Genomic DNA, 23,619 nt, shown 5'->3' on the forward strand with positions numbered 1-23,619 from the left:
TTGAGTACAATGTAGTTGAAGCAACAAATGCTCAGGATGCTCAGTGTTATCCACCACTTGATGATGTTTCAAGTTAAGCACCATGTTTACACAAAGAGACTGACACTAGAATCAAGATAGATGTGTCTGATGCAGTGAAACATAGACTTAACTGAGTCATGACTCAAATAGACGATACTGATGTCATTGCTGTTTCGCTATTCCGTGACATAGGGGCAGACAAACTTTGGTTTGCATTTGGAAGGGGAAAAGTATAAGATATATATCAATGAATGACCTTTCAAATGCACTAGGCATTAAAAGATAACACGTTTGCTGGAAAAGGAACTGCGTTGGTGACATTAATGGAGTTTGAAGATGTGACTATAGCATTTAGAATGATGATTGACCAGCCAACATCACCATATGGATTTGATGTTTAATGTCATTGAAAACGATACGTGGTTTTGTTGGAAGATCGAAATAAAAAGAAACAGATTAGGTTAAAAAGGCAAGAAAATATGTGTTTTTGCAGAATTTATGGATGTGAGAAACAATACCACAGTCTTTGTAAATGTTGGAAATCAGCTCTCCGATTGTGAATTGCGGCCTACTGAGTATGCTGATTGGGTATTATGTCCTTACCTAAATATAATACCTTGAAACTGAAATACGAGTGGATGAAGTCTTGGATGCGTATGGTAGTTATAGCAACAAATGGTTAGGATATTCTATCTTATCCACCACGTAATGTATTTCAAGTTCGGCACCAAGTTCACATTTAGAGGCAGACACTAAAATCATGATGCATGTGTCTGATGCAGTGAAACACGCACTTAAACGAGTCATGATTCGAACAGTCCTTAATGATGATGCTGTCACTACTGTTTCGCTATTCCGTGACATAGGGGTAGACGAACTATGGATTGTGTTTGGGAGGGCAAAAGACTTTGGATTAATATCTATCAATGGCCTTTCAAATGCACTAGGCAATGAGTGATCTGAGTGAACTGAAACACTTATTGTTATCCATGTCTTCACCTGTTGTGATATTGTTCTCTCTTTGCTTGAAAGGGGGAAAAAGACTATGTGGGAGACATTGAATGTATTTGAAGATGTGACTTTAACAAAAAGAATGATGATTAATCAGACTAAATCACCGGGGTTTTACTGTAAGATCGCACAAACTTAACAGATGGGTATAACATGGTTAACGAAGCAAGAAAATAACTATTTGCGCAACAGGGACGGCTTTTTGAGGCTATTCCCTCAACTTGGTTTAGTCTTTTCCAGCATGTAAATCATGCAATATACCTAGGTAGGTGTTTAGGGAGACGAGCTTGGGATTGGCTCTTATGCTACCCACTTCAGGCGGGGACAAAGAGGATAACTTTTGAAAAACTCATTTTGTCAAAAGCTTATACATTGTGGATGTAAGAAAGGATTCGTGGTCATTTTTAATGTGGAAAATCGGGTATCCCGTGCACTGCGATGTGTGCATGTCATGGTGACTGTGAATAAACATGTATTCATGGTCAAATAGTAATAATTTTAAATAATATTTAGTACTATAGTGACTTTATTTTGTTTTAATCAATCTATCCAAAACTCTACATCGAAGAAATAGATTGAGGACTCATCTTTGAAAGGAGTATGTTCGATAAGGTCCTAAAATGGCCCCCTTTTTTAGCGTTAATTTCAAACTCGGATTTATCGACCAATATCACGATAAATTATAGCTAATACATTGACTAGCTAGGATACAAACCATTTTGTTGAAAATTTTACGTTTCTGCGTTTCATTATGACGTCACAAGTTGTACTCATGTTGATTTTACACGAAAAAAGCAATGAGAATGGGTAAATTTCCATAGATTACTGGAGAGGAAACATAGAGCGCATTCGTCGACAACAAAGATCTTTTAATATAATGTTTGTGAAGACATTTCACATGTCTTATTTGAATCTTAAGCTTGTCGACGCCTGCGCTCTATGTTTCCTGGTCCTGTATTTGGTTGAAATCTGGCTGATTTTGTCAAATTTCACCAAAATCCCTTATTTTGACCTTTTATGGATGTAAAAATCAACGTGTTAGAATTAAACTTTGACAAAATCTGTTCTGTTTAACTTTCTAACATGTCTCTAAGGCAACTTAAAACATGTATTGTCTTGTAACTATGAACTTTATAATTGGGGCCAAATATGGCCCTTACCGAACTTACTCCTTTACGTCATATTTTTAACCGGAAGTGTCAACTTTATATCTAAGCATTTACAACATGCTAGAATAAGTGGTTTTGAGGATAACTTTAAGCCAAAAGTTTAATGACCAGCACAAAATAAAATCATTTTCTTTACATTTTGAAAAAATGAAAATTTGAATAAAAAATTGATATTTCTATGTCCGCCATTTTGAATATTACCGGAAGAAAGGGTTTTTAAGACATATGTCTTATGCATTGTATCCATCAGAAACACCAAAGAAAAGTTCATACACAATGTTATGATAATAGCAATACGTTAAAACACATTTCAGTTACCCTCCCTAAAAAAAAAGCTTACTTAAGTACAATGTCAGCCATATTGGATTAAAACCGGAAGTGGGGTTTCTGAAGACATCTAATCTATTTAATTTATCCAAAAGTAGTAAAAAACAAAGGTCTGTACAAAATATTATGATAGTAGCATGATAATAACACATTTTTACACGCTAGCCTTCGATATTGGGCTGAATTAAGTATGACGTCCGCCATTTTGGATTTTACCGGAAGTGATACATTTTTTTTCAAATGCCTCCCTATCTGAAATAAAAGAATATTAGTTGAGGAAGGTCTATGCCAAATTTCATGCTTGTAACAGGATGTGCACAATTCGTCTGAAATATGCTTGTAGCCGCCGGACTAATAATTTATGTACATGAATACCATAATCTGAAGGAAAACTGACGTAAACTTTAAAGTATTGAAAGGGAAGAGAAACTGATTCAGATTCAGTGAATTTATTTAGATAAAGCAAATAAACAATGTCTGTCTGATTCAAATTTCAAAAACTGGTAGGGCCAAAAAAAATATGTGTTTAATGACCCCTTCCTACCCTAAAGTTTTTTTGGCCATTTTTGATTAAGCACTTTTAAAGTCAGAATATTGGTCCCATTAGACTCAAAGTAAAAAAAGAAAAACGAAAAAACTCCCTACCAACCAACAAACACAAGTACTTTTTTTTCTGGCCTAGTTAAAAAATCCTTGCAATTAAGACGCTTGGCTGGACTCATGAATGTTTTTAAATTAAAGTTTCATAAAGTGTTTCATTAAAAACACCAAAATCTTGATCACTTTCATCATGTTCATTAAATGTACATGCATAAATACCTAAATTACACATTTGTCCAATTACCTATCTAAAACCTGGTAAATGAGGTCATGTAAAATAGCTTGAGCATTCTTAGTATTTTCTTCGTGATCACACTTTAGTACCACTGTTGTTCTCTCTGCCCAATTTTCCTGATCATCTAATTCTTTAATTTGTTCGTACCTTGTGGGTGTCACTTTGTGTGCTGTCTGTGGCGTCTGAAATTTCACCTGAAAAAAAAGTAACGAATTAAGTATGAAAATTATAACTTCAATTGAAAAACCCATGAAATGTACCAGAAAGTCACTCATGTATAAATTCATAGCTCTTCAACGTTATTTTTTATACATCCTTGCAACTGTCCTTCAAATATTTCAAAGTCGTATAGGGTTCTTGATAAAGTTAAATCCAGACAAGCGCTTCAGATGAATGAAATTAAAAACATGTTGTTTTCATTTTTGTCATTAAAATATATCTAAATTCTTCCTACTTTTACCAGACCTTTTAAACAACAGACATACTTTAGTTATTGTGTCAAAATAAAATATTGAACAAAGTGTTGCTGGAGAAAAAAATGTGCTATGCTTATCTACAAATGTACAAAATGTACCATATAAAGTTGCATCCTCTTCAAAGTTATTCAGAGTTTACCTACTTTTTTTTATTAATCCAGCTGTTAAAGGATTCTCAAAAACATCAACTTACAGTGGTTTCATTTATTTTTGTGGGTGTCAATTTTGGGAATTTTGCATTTGCATGGATATTCGTTGTTTTGCATATATGTGCATACAAAGCATTTAGAAAATTTGTAATTCGTTGAACATTTGAAATCATCATGTTCATTGTTCACCTGTTCCCACAGTTTATACAACGAAAATTGATATCCAACAAATATTAACACTGATTAATGAATCCACAGTACCCTTGAACTGATTTTGATTTCATATTTAAATGCAGGGTTCTTGTGTGCCCTTGATAATTCATTAAAATTGTCTGTATTAAACTTAAAGCACCATATATCCATGTATGTATTTACCTGTTTTCTAAATACTAATCCTTGAAAATCGCCATTTGTTACTTTTAAACATTATCTTAGCTGTGTAGGTAATTACGCCTTGTGATCATAATAAAAACTTCCCAAAAATGAAAATCGGAATAAAAGAATAATGCCTCCAGAACAGACATTGAGTAAGCCTGGCCAGATACAGGGTCAAGTTGACATGTGTTATTCATATATAAATAAGAAGATGTGGTACAAGTGCCAATGAGACAACTCTCCATGCACTTACCTTGAGGTTTTTATGAACTGGTGTTGACAGTTGTATGAGATTATCTTTCGTAAATGGTTTCAGTATAGAGTTCTTGACTACCGGAGTCTGTGCCAATGAAGAACACATGCCCTTACCTTGAGGTTTTTATGAACTGGTGTTGACAGTTGTGTGAGATTATCTTTTGTAGATGGTTTCAGTATAGAGTTCTTGACTACCGGAGTCTGTGTCAATGAAGAACACATGCCCTTACCTTGAGGTTTTTATGAACTGGTGTTGACAGTTGTATGAGATTATCTTTCGTAGATGGTTTCAGTATAGAGTTCTTGACTACTGGAGTCTGTGCCAATGAAGAACACATGCCCTTACCTTGACGTTTTTATGAACTGGTGTTGACAGTTGTATGAGATTATCTTTCGTAGATGGTTTCAGTATAGAGTTCTTGACTACTGGAGTCTGTTCCAAATGGAGGAACACATGCCCTTACCTTGAGGTTTTTATGAACTGGTGTTGACAGTTGTATGTGATTATCTTTCGTAGATGGTTTCAGTATAGAGTTCTTGACTACCGGAGTCTGTGCCAATGAAGAACACATGCCCTTACCTTGAGGTTTTTATGGACAGGTGTTGACAGTTGTATGAGATTATCTTTCGTAGATGGTTTCAGTATAGAGTTCTTGACTACCGGAGTCTGTGCCAATGAAGAACACATGCCCTTACCTTGAGGTTTTTATGGACAGGTGTTGACAGTTGTATGAGATTATCTTTCGTAGATGGTTTCAGTATAGAGTTCTTGACTACCGGTGTCTGTGTCAATGAAGAACACATGCCCTTACCTTGAGGTTTTTATGGACAGGTGTTGACAGTTGTATGAGATTATCTTTCGTAGATGGTTTCAGTATAGAGTTCTTGACTACCGGAGTCTGTGCCAATGAAGAACACATGCCCTTACCTTGAGGTTTTTATGAACTGGTGTTGACAGTTGTATGAGATTATCTTTCGTAGATGGTTTCAGTATAGAGTTCTTGACTACCGGAGTCTGTGCCAATGAAGAACACATGCCCTTACCTTGAGGTTTTTATGAACTGGTGTTGACAGTTGTATGAGATTATCTTTCGTAGATGGTTTCAGTATAGAGTTCTTGACTACCGGAGTCTGTGCCAATGAAGGTACACTGAATTTATTCTCTTCATCATCCATCAGTGAAAATTCCATTAAATTACTGATATTCATTTTTCACTGAAAAAAAAAGTAAATTCCATATTAGTATCAATATAAACTTGTATTTACCTGGGATATATATGAATTTACACCAATCATTAAAATTAACACTCTGCAGGGTTCGACACTAACGCTAGCCCGAGACTGGTTACTTTTGTGTCGGGCTAGTAAATGTCCGTGGCGCGGTAGCCCAAGGGGCTAGTAAATTTATTTGTCATTGAACATCAATCAGTTGTATTTTCAACAAATTTCTACCGTAAACCAGTCACTATTTACAGTCAACTCCGTCTAAGATTACTCGGCCCATAAAGTAAGAATGCACCATGTTTCAAGATAACCCGTTTTGAAATAAACATTAATTATACTGCATATATACATTTTGGTTTTATTTTATTTTATTACTCATTTACTAATCACATCAGAGATCCTGATAAATCGTGTGCATAGTTTAGCCTTATCTATTACTTAGTCTTCGTGTAAATAGTTTAAATTGGAAATGTCCTTTCGTTTTAGAGCGTTGAAAGGTTCCCTGTTGAATTTTTCCATTACTCATGTTACTCCAAAGGTACATGTGGTGATGAAAATTTTTCGATCTTCTCTGTCTTTCTCGAATTAGTGTTTGTCATGTCGTCATAATTCTTTTCGTATTTCTCGGGATTTATCATTACAGTTGCAATGGACTGAAACGAAAGTAAATTTCCGGTTATAATATTAAATATGATTAGCTTCATTTTGAGAGCTGAGGGGTAATGATGATAACAAGACTAAGCCATTGGTATCAGAAAGCATCCATTGCACGTACTGGGATGTACATTGTATGCATGTCATAATGCATTAACAAGAACAGGGTTAAAACTCGTCATGAGACAAATCAGTTGGACAATGTTGGAACATGAAGACTCAGCATCAGAAACCAAAAGTAAATTAGGGGACAAGTCAACTTATTTATGTAAATAAAATTTAAAAAAAAACATTGTTTTTTTTTTAATTTGATTATTTTAGTTGATGAGTTTTTTGTAAGCAAAAAAAGTGTCCCATGAAATTGTGTCTTCTTGAACTATATTTCACAATTCATCTGACAAACAAATTCCTGCCATTAGATTTCTTTGGTGTTCATTTTTTTTTTTTTTTTTTTTTTTTTTTTATGAAGATATAAACATATGAAATAGTTATTTTTCAGACTGAAAATATCTTCTTTAAAGACCTCAGAATGCCGGATTTTGCATCTAAATTTCAACAAAATAATGGGGGCCCCCAGATCCCCCTAGCAAGTTCGCGGGCCATACTCACTCTTGGGCCGTTGGCATACTCCCCGGGCTACCTGACACAGAACAGGGCTAGTTGAATATAATTTAAAAAAGTTAGTGTCAACCCCTGCTCTGGATTCTCTCATATTTTATATTTCATTTTTTTTGTACAATGTACTTTTTCGAACTTGCAACAGTAAACAGAAATTCCAGATAATAAACCTGCCTCCCATTGTATTTCAGTAAGGTTTATTCACAGTCATACAAGCACCTGGGGTACTTAAAAATGTTATTGTAATTAGCTGTAATTACATTTTTGAAAGAAATTCAATATAATGTGTAATTGGGCATATTGTCATGTTGTGATCCAGGATTCCTGGTTTGTGTCACTGAGCTAGCCTGTTGTCATTTTCAATGTACTTTCTTTTGCATTCAAGATGTTTACTACTTGATTATTTTAAGTACCAAGTGTATACTAAACTAAAGGTTGCATCAGAAAAGTATTTTTTTTAAATAATTTCCAAACAAATATTTAAATGTTATTCAAAGTAATTGAAAAGTAATGCATAATTATGTGGGAAAAAGGCAATGTAATTCATTACTTTCAATTACATGTAATTTGAAATAACAATTCAAACAGGAAAAAACAAATCTACATTGTAATTTAACTTCAAACATCTCAAACCAAATATGAACTGCACCAAAAAAAAAAGGACCACCACTAAACAACATGCTTCTGATTTGGGACATGTGCTTATGAATGTACCTGGTTTAAAAGAATTTACATACATATCATAAGACAGTAGTGCAACTTTACCATGTAAAAGACACCCTCTGAAAGTTAAATAAAGAACGTGTACAGATAAAAAAAAAAAAAAGTCCGGAACACTTTACAACAGTTCATAAACATGATAAATGTAGCCTTTAACAAACTGATGTTTAGGAGATGGGTATTCAGTGAAAATTTCAGGTTTGACTACATGTACATGTATGTTCGTTTTTTTTGTTTTTGTTTTCAATTTAGTTTGTTTATTTATAAGTACAAGGTAAGCTGTTTTGTCTAGGCTATACATACATGTAGCTTTCTTACATTTCTTCACATTTGCATATCAACTTTAATCTAAAAACTATAAACTCTTAAATCTAAAAAAAACAAGTATCTAATATTTATAATACAAAGAAAGCAACTTGTCTTTTTATTTATTACAAGATGATCAATTTAACTATTCGGTAGGTCATTGGTATGAACAGTCAGGGGACTTACTCAAATAAGTGATTTTTAAATCACTTATTTGAGTAGCAAATTTGAGGTTTTGTCACAAATTGGGATTTTGTAGTTTTTTCAAAATTTTAAACACATAGGCCAAAATAAAAAGATTGTATGTTTGCCCAAACGCGACCGACCCAAAATAAACCCGCCGACTCAAATTCTTTTTTTGACGTTTTTTGGAAGAATTTTTTTTTTTCGGATTTATTTTGGGTCCGCTCCGTCATCGTACAAAACTTAATGTTTGTCATCTTTGCGTTTGAAAGTAACTGTGAATAAGATTAAAAGAAAGCGTATAAGAGACGCAGTTAATCGATATTCGATGTTCTCTGTTTTTATCTTCTGATTTACCGAACGTAAAGAAGTAAAACATGTGAAGTGGCACAGTTTTTTTACGCTGTAGTTGTTTGTACTACCGAACCCTTACCTATATGCTCAATGTTAATTTCATCGTGTTATCGAATATCTGATAAGAATATTCAGGTAGATTTGTTCAAAACCATGTGCAATCGAATATTTTCAATGTTATTCTGACAGGAAATGGATCCGGAAGTTGTGAATTTAAAATCTTGCAAGATTTTGTTTTTACTGAATAAAAAGGAATTATTTCTTGATAAATTGTTGTCTTTAATTATAATCTTCCTTTACCTGTAAATTAGATGCCCTTTTATTCAAATAGTTCAAATTTACAAGTCTCATTAGACAGTCAGTACGTTGCTGTTTGGGAGAATTTGATAAAACTATAATTGCTCACAGAATCAGAAATATAATCTTAACTGAATGTAACTCCTTCTGAATAATTTATTGCAATATAAATATAAATCCCTTTTGACAAGAGAAATCTTTTTGTCTGATTTTTTTTTTTCACATGTGCAAAAGTAAAAACATGTTATGGACGCCATATTGGATTTTTATGAGGAAGCCTCTAGAACCATGACCTAGAAATAAAGTCTTCAGAAAACGTTAACTTTATGCAATTATATTTTATCAATAATGATTATTTCCAAAAATTTAAACTTGATTATTTAAAGAAATAAAATTGTAACAAATACGTTTTTAGTTTGGAGATTCTACAGAACGTACATGCTTTGATCTATTTATAGCCAAATTAGTTTACCTGTGTGATAATGTAAAATATAAATTTGTTTTCAAAACATAAAAAAGACACAAACTAAGGATGGTAGATAATAATTCATATAAATATTTTAGGACATTTAATCTATTTTAATAGAAATAGGATTTAAAAACTGCAAACAAATTTAATCATTACATAATCAGCTGATATTTTTTTTACACAAACATCGTGTTGTTGATGGAACTGTTGAAAATCACTTCACAAATTCAACAGCCCTTTCACACAGTTAGCAATTGTCAGGGTTATAAACATCTCAGGATACAAATCATATAGTAGACTAATTTATTTATAGAGGTTTTAAATTCATGGCTTTTGGTTGTCTAGGTTGTCTCTACAAAGGTTTGACAGAGAAAAAAAAGATATACTGTTTTAAGATCTTTTAATATTTTCATGCAAATTCGGATGAAAAAAAAAAAAAAAAGAATTTGCCTACCTACCTACACACACCAAGTCATCATGGGTCGGGTTTGGGCAAACTGAAATATTTTTAATTGTGGCCATATAGGTTTAAATAATATATTTTAATTAGTAAAATTAAAAAAAAAATGAACTTTTTGCTTCTTTTAAGTAGCAAGGTTTGTGCCTCTGATGCTATCATTTAGTTGAAAATTCTATTCTAGTTGAAAAAATGCTATAATAATGGCTTAACATAATGAACTGATACTTTCTTCAAAGATTTTTCCCAGCAGTGGGAGTATTTTTCCTGTGAAGTTCAAGGTTTCATCTTTCAGATTATGTAATAAAATTCTACTGTTCGCGATAAAAATTTCACTGTTTGGGGGTGTTGAAATTAGTGGGGGTTATTAAAAGAATGATACTTAAAGAAGTGATTTTTGGGAAGGAAATTAAGGTCTGATACTTAAACAAGTGATTTTTATGTCATTATCCTAGATTCAGTACAAGGTCATCACCTGAAATGACCTGGTCATCCTAGACAACACAGATGTTGGTTCTGATAAGTTTAGAAACATAATTAGTCCCTGGATCATTAGTATTCTATATTTAAAGCTACAATAAAATTAAATCACTTCTTCTAGTGATTAATTTGTACTACTTAAATAGGTGATTATTAAAGAAAGACTACTCTAACTTCCAACCTTTAAGGAAATAATGTTACTTGAATCAGTGATTTAGAAAATCACTTATTTAAGTAAGTCCCCTGACTGATGAATAAATGGAAGGTTTTTTTACATTCTTCGAACAAAAATTGAAAGATAAAAGGTAGAAAGACAGCTAATGGACAAGTTGACTGCAAACATACAACAAATGGCCAGTTTGTGACCAATTTGTTAATTACGGCTCATAAATTAAGGAGATATCTTTTATAACAAAATGTTAAGCTCTTTATCAACTTATTAAAATATGATTGCTAAATATTTTCATTTATATATAGGCTCAAATATCTGAAGCATTTTCCTCAAGTCATACATTTCAAATTTAGATGGAATTGTAATTTTAAACTATATCATTACTTCTGAAAAAGTTTTGCATCAACAAGTATACAAAAGGTACAAGTTTATATATTACTGCTAGCAGTCAGTTAGATTTCATGGCAACATAGGGTCTCAAAGTTGAGAGAGTAGTTCTCATTCAAAGTCCATCCGAAAAAAGATGGCTTTGACATCGAAGGAAGTCCTCACAGCAATAAAATTAAAATATCCTTTCAAGACCTCACAATACACCTGATCACTGTTTATTCCATTCCAGATACGTTCTAAAATTATGCAACTTTTTCATCCAGTTGAAGCTATCTGGGACCCTGTTTAAACAATGCACCACCATGCATGATACTTTTTAATGAGACCTGTTTAAACTATCGTAAATACTTCAAACAAAATATTTTATTATTTCAATTCTAATTTCGAAAAAGTGGATCATAATCTATCAAAGTTTGCTAATGATCGCTTTCTAAAATTATTCCTCCCTCAGCTAACTACTGATGACCTCCATTTTTCGGGAGCCTGACCCAAACAGGAAGTTGTATAAATGACTATTTTTCCCGGATCTGGCTAAATAGCAATAAGGTGTATTATTAATTATTTGAAGTTACATGTATAAGAACCGTGATCATTTCAAGTTGAAGACTTTTGACGGAAATGGTCATATCATGATAGTCATGACTTGAAGGTATCAGGTCCGTTCGCGCCCAATATAGTTTCGCACCCTACACGTTCGCACCTCACATTTTCGCCCCCCACGTCCGTTCGCACCCTACATGTTCGCGCCCAATTTTTAATAAAATTTAAGTTAAATTGTTAGAAATTATTCATATGAACATAACAAATAATTGTATTCTTTTTGAATAAAATTTGAGAATTTATTGAATAGATTTTTTTTTTTTATCAATCTGATGATTAATTATTAAATGTTGATTATGTATGATTATTGCTAATTGGTATTTATAAACAGCCTAACTTGGTGTTATTGTTTACTGTTGTTTATAAATCATGATTGTTGTTTTAAATTGCTTTGATGTAAATACTAATAAAATAAATATTAATTATAGCAATACACTTACCATGCATACCAGTTGTTCAACATGTTGTCAGATTCGCACTTAATTGACTAGAAACAGTGAAAAACAAATTATTTCAATACACTAACCAAAACACGATTAAGAATTATTCAACACACAAATGAAATAGTTGTTGTCAGAATAACATAATCTGACTTAAAAACAAGGACTTTTTTTTTATAAACTTGTCATGACACAAAAAAACTTGTCAGTATCTCGAATTATTTAGAAACAATGGCATATATATTTATACCAATACACCTCCAAAAAAATGGTAAAATTGGGTGCGAACGTGTGGGGTGCGAACGAACTCTTCGCAAAATTTGGGTGCGAACATGTTGGGTGCGAAAGTGAATGGGGGCGAATGTGAAGGGTGCGAACGTGATTGGGCGCGAACAGACCCGGATTCTGACTTGAATACCTGTTGTCCGAGAGGCAATTGATGTAGCTTTAACTGTTGCAATGTATAACCCATACCAGTTGACTAGAATATATTTCCGCCTAACTACATCTATGATACACGCCCCTGTGCATGATGACATAGATGAAGTGTTGATCCATTCCAATTTTAGAAAAAAATCATATGTACAAGAGGGAAATACAAAACGAATGAAATATGGAGAACAAAAACATATCACTCTTTTATGTCAGTGTTAATTTGGATCTGCGAAACAAGCAATGTCACTTTTTCATGAGAAAGAAAATTAAAGAAAAAGGGGATGGCCTTTCATACATGTCATAAGGCATGATGTCGAAGGGGAGGGAACAGTCGAACCATTACTATTGCATGCAATCTTAGGTTGAATCTATCAGTTTTTACTTGGAACTCCCCCTTTTTCTAAATTCTTGCCTTTCTATGGAATCTATACTATATTGCTTTTCTTCATTGCATATTTTTTGGTTTTACCTGAATTGATGTGTTAATAGTTTAGAAAATATTCTGCTATCGGTCTAGAAATAGTCATTCATTTCATTATTTACATTCACTCATTTTTCAAAGTGACGGAAATTCAAATTGCGCGCTTTTTGGTGACTGCGCATGCCTTCATAAATGTATCTGAATACCTGAATTGCGCATTTTATGACCAACAAGGGACCAATTAATTCGCCGTATTGTTTGTTGTTTGGATAGCAACATTCTGAATTGCCCATCAATCTACAAGTTCTTTGGGGGTAAATGAAACTCCCTTTTCTATACGAATATAATAGAATAGAATAGAATATTTTTATTTTCCAAATTACAGGGCCCATAAAGGGCATATATAATCAGATACGACGTTATGCAAGGTAGTGCTTTCAAATTAAAATTATGTTATTATATGATTTTAGAACAGCAACCATTTGCCTATACAAAATAAAATCACCAACATCCATATATCTACAGAAAGGCCAGGACATGTTTTTCTTATTTGAAGTTAATTCTTTAATTTTCAAGTTTTTGCATGCACCGATACATTTATTTTATTGAATTCACCAATATTACTTTTGCGTTACAAATTTCATGTCCGGCGTAACATTTCTGATTAAATAAAATGCATCTTCTATGTTCCGTTGTAATTTTCGGCCATAAAATCTGCGAAATTTAGTATATCAGCTTCCTACTAGATTTATATTATAACATCATACCCGTTTTTTTGGTATTGGCTGAAATTTGAGCAAGCCTTCAACGAAATATTCAGCAGAGAAACCTGTCTAAATGTGTTACGAGGAAAGTTTATCAAAATTTCAGTTTTATTATTATCCCTATAAAATAATCAAATCATATTAAAACTATACTCAATAGAAAGTTCTGAAAAAGATAAACATTTTCAAAGTTTCAAATGTAAAAAAAAAAAAATTCTTGACGCAGAATTTTAAAAAATCGAATGTCTAGCCGCTATATCCAAACGTAATTTTTGTCCATTCCTTAGGTGAAACATGTTGTTATGATAAATACTAAATGTACATTTATAATACAAAACTAACATATTTATAAGATACACACTATAAGTTCATACAAATGGCTATATGAGTCGGGTGTTTTCACAAACATTATGACCTTACATTTTTTTCGGAAAACATTCCCTATGTCTAGCCATTATGTCCAAGGGTGGCATTTTGACGTTTCTGCACAGTGGCGTCTTTTATATAAATACACACTATTGACGAACTGTTTAGGCAGTTAAAATGATGCCGGGAAATGTTCATTCCAAAATGATCTGCTGAATCAAAATCACACTCAGATTAGAAAAACACACACACACACAAGGAATAAACCCTTTATATACACAGGGAAAAAGGGATGATGGGCCGAGGGATAATAGTTTATTTCTAACATACTGACATAAAGAACCAAGTGGTTGGGCAAAATTTGCCAATTCAATCTCTCTCTGAATATAATCTACATGTATACTAGAATACCATATATATTTACATTAAAGCTATGTAACTGTTTACAACATGTAAATGCATCAAATAATGATCCTTCTTTCAAATGTTCCAGTCTATGACAATATTTTACTGACATTGATAAAATTATAGTAAAATACATAGGAAATCTACCAAACTCTGATGTTACATCTATATCACGACTTTCTGTTTACACCATCCAAGAATATATTTCATAAATTTGTTATGGTCTTTTTTAGAAGAATCCTGACCAAAAACTTTTTCTAATATATAATCGTTATCTGTGTTACATGCAGCTGAATTCGTTCGAAACATTCCCCATATTTCACTGCCATATAATAGTATGGGTTTAATTGTATGATCATAAAGATGTAAAACTGAAGTGACAATACTGTGGTTAAATGATGACTTGTAAGCATCTCTGTAGCTTAAAACATGCTTTTAAAGATTTGTTGTGTAATTCATCTTTACACGGCTTGAATATACCACTAGATGTGATTCCAAGATATCTATATAATTTTGCACATTCAATCTCTTTACCTCTAAAATGTATACAGCATTTAAAAAAAATTCCTAACTTGTTAAAAATTATACTTTTTGTCTTTTTTAAATTAACATCAAAACACCATTTTAGACAATATTCATGTAGTATATTAATTCTCTTTTGCAAGCCATCCTGTGTTTCTTAAAAAAATACTACATCATCAGCATACATAAGACAGTCAGAGAATATTTATTTGTTTGTATTTTAATCAATAATCCTAGTTTACCACTTTTGAATACCACTTATTTTCTCTTATTGAATGTGTCCTAATTATCCTTAAGATTTTATAATGCAATTATGATAAAAAAAAAAAAAAAAAAAAAAGAACATGCATTCAAAAAAATAAAACACAAACAAATACATAAATTGAAAAAGGGGGGTTTCCCATATCGCCTGTGCTTTAATTCGGGGGAAAGGGGGGGGGGGGCAGGACCCTTTTTGGGACGTCGGGATCGGGTGATTTTAAGCTCGGTATTTCGGGATTGATCCTTTCGGGAATCAGGAATTCTTTTTTTGAATTTCGGGATGTCAGGATTTAAATTTCTTTATATTCGGGACCTCGGGATTTCATGTTTTCAGAGACATAATACAATACTTGTGTTAGAAAATGTAAGGAACTATATCTTTTAAATATATATTAACCAGTCACCAAAGTTTCATTGAAACTCCTAAAAGCACTTTTAAAATATTCCCTGAAAACTGAAAAATCAACCCTTTTTGTGAATAAAATCCCATAACTCGGAAACGTAAAATCTACAAGTAAGAATAATTAAAAGGGAGCTTACGTCAATATAAATATAGACAATTCACCAAAGTTTCATGAAAACTGCATGCTAAAAGCATATTTTTATAGTTACTGTTTAAAAACTTGAAAATCCCTCTTGTTTAATTAATTACTCGGAAACTTGAAATTTAAAATTTATAAAAAACGAAAGTACTGAAACTCAAAAAAGCTTTCAACAGTTCCCATGAAACATTGGGGAATCGTTTTGTCCGTTGATGTAAGTTCCTTTACAGTTTTTGTAAATTTTAGATTTTACATTTCCGAGAAATGGGGTTTTATACCTTAAAAAGGGGGGATTTTCCAGTTTTCGGGAAATAACTTAAAAATGTTTTTCAGCAATTCTAATTAAAATTTGGTGAATTGTTTATATCTATCGATTTAAGTTCCCTTTTGATTTTCATAAATTTCTAATATGACATTGAGAAGTAATTGCACTTTATTCTTTGACAATGTGACGGGCGTACCATGCGTCAATGGCGCAGCTGTTTATTTATCCTACTGACGACTCAGTCCAGAGTGTAAATGGTCATTCAGTATGATAAAAACAAAGAACAAAATTCATGAGGCCTATTTGGCCTAATAATTTCAAAAAAACATATTTCATTGTTCAGCATTTGTCATTCATTCGTGTATTTCTTAATTTGTGTGAATTACCAGTATACTAGTATGTTAATTACTACAGTTTCATTCCACATCAAAAACTGCCTTACTGTGCCGGTATCACTTATATGTGTATATGTTACAGCGAATTTGTTAGATCAGTGATTTTGTAGAATCCCTGGAATAATAAGTGATTATGTAAAATCACTAACAGTTTTAGTGATTTGCGAAATCTTTTAAATGTCAGGGATTTTACAAAATCACTGAAAGTATTGCTAGAGATTTTGTAAATTCCTGATTAAAGGTTTAAACTTGAGGATAGAAATGTATTTTTCATAATACAAAAAGACCAATGGTTTTGAAATATATTGGATTAATAAATAACTAACTAAACTATTTTACAGAGATTATAAATGATAATAGGAATATATGAATTAATATTAAAACGGCAATTTACTTATTTTTGCATGATGAATATTTTTTTAGTACTTTTTTCGCATCTCCATGCACATTCCGAAGAACTTCATACATACAAATATTATTAATCGAATATTTTTAAGAATTGTGATTCGTTAAAACTTGATCACATGAACATTTGTCTTTACTCAGTTTGCACGCCAATACTGTTGTGTTTAGTTTTTTGTAGGTCAAAAACAGCATATTACACAGGGCATACAGAATGTTACTAAAAATACATTCTAGAAATTCCCAAATTTACATAGTTCATGCAATAGTTGTTGATTAATAAAATAACAATTGGAGCCTTTGATTGAGTTCAATACGATGTTATATCGACCTCGGACTTCGTTCTCAGTCAATATGCTTCTCTTAGGTCGATTTTATACAATTGCAGCATTTGAATGAGGTCGATAACAGTATTAACCGAGTAAATACAAATGTTTATGTCATCTAGTTTTAACGAATCACTTAAAAATATTCGATTAATAATATAACCTCGTATCGATCTCATACAAAGGCTTTAATTGTATAATAATTACTTTTAATTTGAATTGCATCTAATATGTCTAAAAAATGGAGAAAGTGTAAAAACTTTATAAAGATTTATCACTTAATGATAAAATACATGTTTAAGGCAGTATCTGACGGATATGATGAAGTAAGAAGTTAATTCGAGTACAAATTAAACAAATTTTGTTATCTCCACTTATCTGTTGTCTTTTTGTTTTACTATATTATAAGTTTGCGGTAATATACATGTTTGACTTTTATGAGCTGCACATTAATAATACAACTTAATTATTTGCTTTATATCTATTAATAATCCATGTCACGATAAGATATCATCGTCCTGATATGCATGTAATGTTGCCATTGGATCATTGTGACATAGCTTAAGGAAGCTGACTTGTCATGTTTTAGATTTTTTGTCAGATTTTCGGAATCCTCTGGTTTTATCCATTTGAATGCCTTGGAAAAAATTCCCCGGTGACCCCCATTTTTCTTTCTGTAAATATTTTACATGTATAATAATTAGCCATCTGTAAAAGTATAATAAAATTTTAATTACTTTTTAACAGTTTTTTAGAACTTCAACTTGTCAATGATAAAGCTATGAAAAGTCAAGAGAGAATATTTTCCCACCAAATTTTCAATGGCTAATATCTCGAAAACAAGCACGGTGACCTATATATATTTTTTGCTCTTTGGATTCCTTTATTAATCCCCTATCTGTATAAACCTGTGTCTTGAAAAGTTAATTACTTTGAAACTGAGTAAACAATTAAATACATGTCATACTCTTTCCATATGTGTTTTTTTCCTCTCATTATGACAATGAACCCAATGTTTGCCTATGTATTTAATTTAATTGGTTTTAGGCGAGTGACATTCAGACCTAAAAAGTATTTTTAATGCACCTATCTAACACACAGCTATATTATATATCATTCGAAAGGAAAACATGTGTAGATTCCATTTTTCCTGGTCGTAAAAGTGAAATATGGTGCATTTGTTTTTTAAATTGGGGTCAAATGTCATTCATATAAAATTGAAAGAATAACACTTTTGTAGTATTATTTTCATATTTGAAGCAGCTGGTAATATAGTTCATTCAAATTTGACTTTACACGATACTATGATAACGTCTCTCTGATTCTTAGTTGCATATCGTTCATGGTTTGGCGATAATTTACGTCATTTTGACGTTTTCACTCTGCTATATGTGAAACGGTAATTTCTACAAAAACGACGTACAATAACAAATATTTGACCTTAAATGTGTTAATATTAAATTTACTATAATTGATGGTGTGCCATGCAAAATAAAAAAAAATATGATGAAATATTTGTAAGTTGGACGAGTAAAAGGGAGAGGAAACAACGCAATAAAGAGAGTGAAAAGTAGACGTCTTTGTCACATCAACAGTGCCAATAGTTTCCTGTTTGTTAACAGCCTACAAACCGTGTCAAGATCGGAAATCACTATCGTACATGTTTAATACAACCACAAGCAAAGTTAAAGAGGATACACGAATCACATTTTAAATCTGTCCGTCCGTCAGTCCCCACTTGTTTGTGGCCCGTGTCGAATTAAATCAGCCTGTAACTTAGGCCGTGTTCACATTGACCTTAATTCGGTGTTGTGTTAGTGTAACTCACACGTAAACTAAACACAATTGCGTTCCCATTGATAAAGCTCAATGTTTACATGTAGTTTAAATCATGCTTTATCTACACACAGTCGATAGTCAATGTAGGCCTTGTGTAGGTTAAGTGTTTACAAAACTATAGGCATTTAGGACATTAGTTTTACCGTGTATATATTTAAGGAGGAAACTATTTTTGAGTAAAATTGATATTTTTGATAATTATTAGTATAGTTCTTTACAGAAATTGTTGTCTAAATTTTACAGATTTTTTTTTGTTAAAAACAAATTCTCGTACTTTATTAACCCCCTGATTAAGACTCAATGCAGCATCATTGCCGAACCCATAAGGCAGGAACCAATTGATTTTCGGGGGGGGGGGGGAGCTATTATAGTTGAGTATAAAACATAAAGGCATGGGGGGGGGGGGCTATTATAGTTGAGTATAAAACATAAAGGCATGGGGGTGGGGCTATTATAGTTGAGTATAAAACATAAAAGCAAGGGGGTGGGGGTGAGCTATGGATTTTGTTTTGGAAACAAAAAATGTTTCCAGTTTTTGGCCCTGAAAAAAAATTTGTTTGTTTCACCCTCAGCTGCCACTATATATATATAATGCTAAAATTGATTTCGACTTGTCACCAAAATTTGTCCTGGAAAAATCAATAGCCCACGCCCCTCTACTCCCCTTTTCCCTCCCTAAAAATGAAGTAAATAGTTTCTGCCTAATTCATTTGAAAAGGTCTTCTCGAATCGACTTGACGTACATAGAAATATTTGCCACTGGTCTTTACTCAAACAACGATTCACGCATAAATGCATGACTAAAAAAAGTGTGGGGTAAATGATATGTTTGTCTAGTATCTCAGATCCGTTAAATAACACTTAAAATCAATTTAAAAAAACGTGACCCTATTCTTTTATCAAATACTCCTTGGAGAAGAAATTCCATTTGAAACAAACAGAAAAGATAAAAATTTAGAGATCCCTAATAACTCAATCCTTTTTTTTTCGGCTGTAAGCACGCTGCTGCAGCTAACGTTTTCTAGTGCGTAATCGAGACATCTCTAGTATATTCAAACTACTGCAAATTATAAAAATGGCTTTCATAAAGTAGTAACCACTTAACTTAAAAAGGGGGAGGGTTATTTTTTTTTTTATCTGAGTAAGATTTTTTTTTCGCGCGTACGTTTTTATTCCTTTTTTTTCGATGCTGGTGATCAAATACATTTTTTTCAATATTTAACACTATAATGTATGGGGAAACTCTTTGATTCAGAATATTTCTTTTATCATCTGTATGATCATTTTTTTTTTTTATCAAATTGGGGATCGGAATATTTCCATCCCCCCCCCACCCCTTTTGAAGTCAAATGGTTGTTCCCTTACCGCTAGAAAAATTGTCCCAAAATTTTGAATTCAGTTCAGTCCTCTTAATTTGTTAATCCGTATTTAGAATAAGAAGCCTGAAAATATCATATCATGAGCCCGGTACCTTTGGTAAGTATGATTAAAAGGACACTATGATCTTTGTATACCAGAGACTAAATGATTTGAGGTAAACAACTATAGCTTATCGTATTGCCTAAATCAAGAAGCAATAGCCAACACTGTATAATAAGCTATAAAGGTTCTAAAACAATTTTAATTAGATACCCAAAAGCTTGATTCATGCTCAAAACTACAAACAAAAGCAAAAATCATAAAAAGCAACTAACGACAACTATGATGAATAACAAATCAATTTGAAAGATATCCGGCATATGATCGATTGTTAACGTTAGACACGCGTTTCATCTACATAAGACTCGTCGGTGACGCTCGAACCAAGTAAAACTTCGAAGAATATTTAAAAACACGTAATCCTATTTAAAATACGGCTTAGGTAATATATACGCCTGAGGTAGAACATTTATTGTATTTCATACATTATGCTTCCTCTTAAATACTGAACATATTTGCATCATCAATAAGTTTACCGTATGCGATGGTTAAAACGGTAGGAAATTTAAAAGTTCATTGGGAAAATATCAGATTTGACACATTTTTGCGTACTTTTAGTTGCAAAACTAAAATGTGCATTGATAAATTGAGAAAGAAGTATTTTTCAATAGTTATTCATAATCGTTACCTTTTGTAAGTGCAAATTGACTAAGAATAATAAGATATTGGTTTTCTACCAAGACTTAAAAACGTTGACATCTCAGCTTCTATGGTCCTTTGATTTTTTTTTATACTTTGCGCAATATTTATACCAAAAACATGCCTTCATGGTTATTCATACTCTTTTTCGAGGCGTTTAGGTCCGTTAACTTGAGGAAAACTAACAGAGAAAGCGATTTCGGAAATTTGATTGAAAAGGGGAAGTATGTAAAAGTGTATAAAATCCAGAATGATACAGTGAAAACAATATTTATTAAACGAGTAATGAACTTTTGAATTATACGAACATCATTAATTTCGAAAATTTCTAAGAAATGAAGAAAAATATGAAAATTGGCACCATTTTTATGAAAAATTCCAAAAATGTTACAAAAATTTTCTTTTTTTTCTCGCAAAAATTACTTCTTTTATTTTTGAAAAGTATTTTTTTATACATTGACATGTTAAACGTACACAATTTGTGCATTGTGACAACAGAAAATAAAGCTACATGTTAATTTTTCACGCTTTAACACTGTTGGTCATTTTTCAATTTGAAATTATTTCTCGATTTTAATTCAATTTTTACAAAAATTGCACCGTACGATTTTTTACGACCGACCAAAAAAGGAAGTTTAGATATTATACTATAACATATATGGGCGTTTTTCAATAAAAACGTACTTTCTTGTCCCAGCCACTTTAAAAAAAATGTGTTTGATCTATGCAAGTATTTTTTTGTGCAGTCAGTACATTGAATTAGATATAACATTTTTAAGCAAAGAAACAGTTTCTTTTTTAGAGGGATTGATAAGATATTGTTTCCTGAATGGTCCAAAACAACCAAAATGGCATGTCCCTAGACCGCCTGTTCAACATTCACACTCTCAAATATCGTAAAAAAATGTAGAAATAAATATTAATTTTACTTAATATAAGTTCTTTAATAATTCAAAAGTATGTTTAGAGCCAACATATTTTAATAAACAGCTTTTAACATAGGATTTTTTATTTTAGAAGGTGTGTCCTTAACACAATGTCCACTACGAAACGAAGTCATTAAAACTTGCTTATAAACAGTTTTATAAAATCAATGTAATTTTTTGTTTGCAAGAAATATAAACATTAGGGTCTTACAAAAGAAGTGATGCTTTTATAACGGTAATTAAACTGTTGGTAAGAAAAATTGAGCACATCAAATGGACCAGAGTGATACCGTATTTTTGTAAATGTCCACTACGAAACGGATCAAATCTCCTTCAGTAACTGGTTTTAAAATTATGAAAAAAATATCAGTGTAAAGCTTAATAACGCTTTGATGAATACAGTCAGTCTTGTTAACGTTACTATTGCAATATTGGGGTTGTGAGAAAAAAACAAAACATGCGAATACGTCCCCTACGAAACGGTCCCCTACGAAACAAGTTTGGGAGAAAAACGTTTCGTAGTGGACACTACCACTACCATGCAGTCTTTTTTTTACTCTTTTTTCAATTATATTCGTGCAAAGCAAAGAACAAAGGTTAGTTTCATGTAATTTTTGTTATGTTTTTATTAACATAGAATAGGGTTGATGTCAACTACAAAACTTTTTGTCCACTACGAAACGGTTTTGTCAACTACGAAACGCATCAAAATGTCCACTACGTAACATGAGTAGTACCTTCATATGTGAAGTACTGTCTAATCTTTATCGATAAAAAATGGTTCTCCAATTCAGAAAAAAATGAGATTTTTCTAGTATATAAAGTAAACAAACTGGAATGTCTATAGGAAACATTTAAAATTGCAAAAATATGTGTGTTTAGAACCAGTTTCGTTTTTGTCCCCTACGAAACAGTACACAAATTATGAAAATAATATAATTTTAAAGAGTATTTAAGATTGCACTTTTTGTTTACAAACAGGTCTATAATAGAGGTATTCAAAATAACTCTTGAAAATAAATTTTAGACTAGTTGATTTTCCATTTATTTTAGGTCTGAAAGGAACGCTTTTATTGAAAAACGCCCATAAAAAATTCAGCTGTGTGTTAGGTGGGTGCATTAAAGTCACTAACTAAGCGTCTTTTCTGAAAATGTCGCTCGCCTATTTACATGTTTTAATAATAACACTACATGATAAATATTAACTTACTTTCGAAAAAGGAAAATAATGAAGAGCTTATATTGTCTCTTTTCTGTGGGCTTTTAGCAAAAGGTTTGAAAATTTCTTCATATGTTTCTTGGTTCCATATGTTACATTTTAATGTTTCCCTGGATTATTGAAATGACTCAGCTTTGTGTGAAAGTTTGCTCTTGTTGTAAAGACTAACATTTCTACAGTATGTCATTTGTTTAGCGAAAATTGCTTACTTAGTAAAAAAAACTAACCTCAAACTTGATTAGTGTTACTGCTGTTTTAAAGATTTTTTTACAAAAAAGAATTTTCTTTCACAAATTCACTGAATTCAATCAGAATCAATTAGGGAATCTGTAAAATAAATCTTAATTAATTCAGTGATTTTGTAAAATCCCTGGTAATTATCAGGGATTTTATAAAATCACTAATCAGTTTAGTGATTATATAAAATCCTG

General features: G+C 32.0%; 2 protein-coding genes across 11 annotated transcripts in view; one reads left to right on the plus strand and one right to left on the minus strand.

The window, feature by feature from the left end:
* Positions 1 to 5,615, minus strand: part of LOC139502704 (transforming acidic coiled-coil-containing protein 3-like) — a 40,973-nt gene extending 35,358 nt beyond the window's left edge. For 2 of the 8 annotated variants that reach the window (XM_071292260.1, XM_071292256.1), the window contains exons 1-2: positions 4,617 to 4,747; positions 3,373 to 3,557 (exon numbers count right to left, since the gene is read on the minus strand). In XM_071292260.1, the coding sequence (XP_071148361.1) occupies positions 3,373 to 3,557; positions 4,617 to 4,724 (293 nt within the window). In that variant the 5' untranslated portion in view covers positions 4,725 to 4,747. Of the gene's footprint in view, positions 1 to 3,372; positions 3,558 to 4,616; positions 4,750 to 4,848; positions 5,108 to 5,198 lie in introns of those variants that run through there. The other 6 variants (XM_071292264.1, XM_071292258.1, XM_071292263.1 and 3 more) reach the window with 6 other exon arrangements.
* The window catches only part of LOC139502705 (high-affinity choline transporter 1-like), a 55,045-nt gene that overhangs the window by 16,076 nt on the left and 15,350 nt on the right, over positions 1 to 23,619 (plus strand). The gene's annotated exons all lie outside the window — the stretch shown is intronic.

Source organism: Mytilus edulis, chromosome 14 (assembly GCF_963676685.1).
Source record: "Mytilus edulis chromosome 14, xbMytEdul2.2, whole genome shotgun sequence".
Taxonomy (NCBI): Eukaryota; Metazoa; Mollusca; class Bivalvia; order Mytilida; family Mytilidae; genus Mytilus; species Mytilus edulis.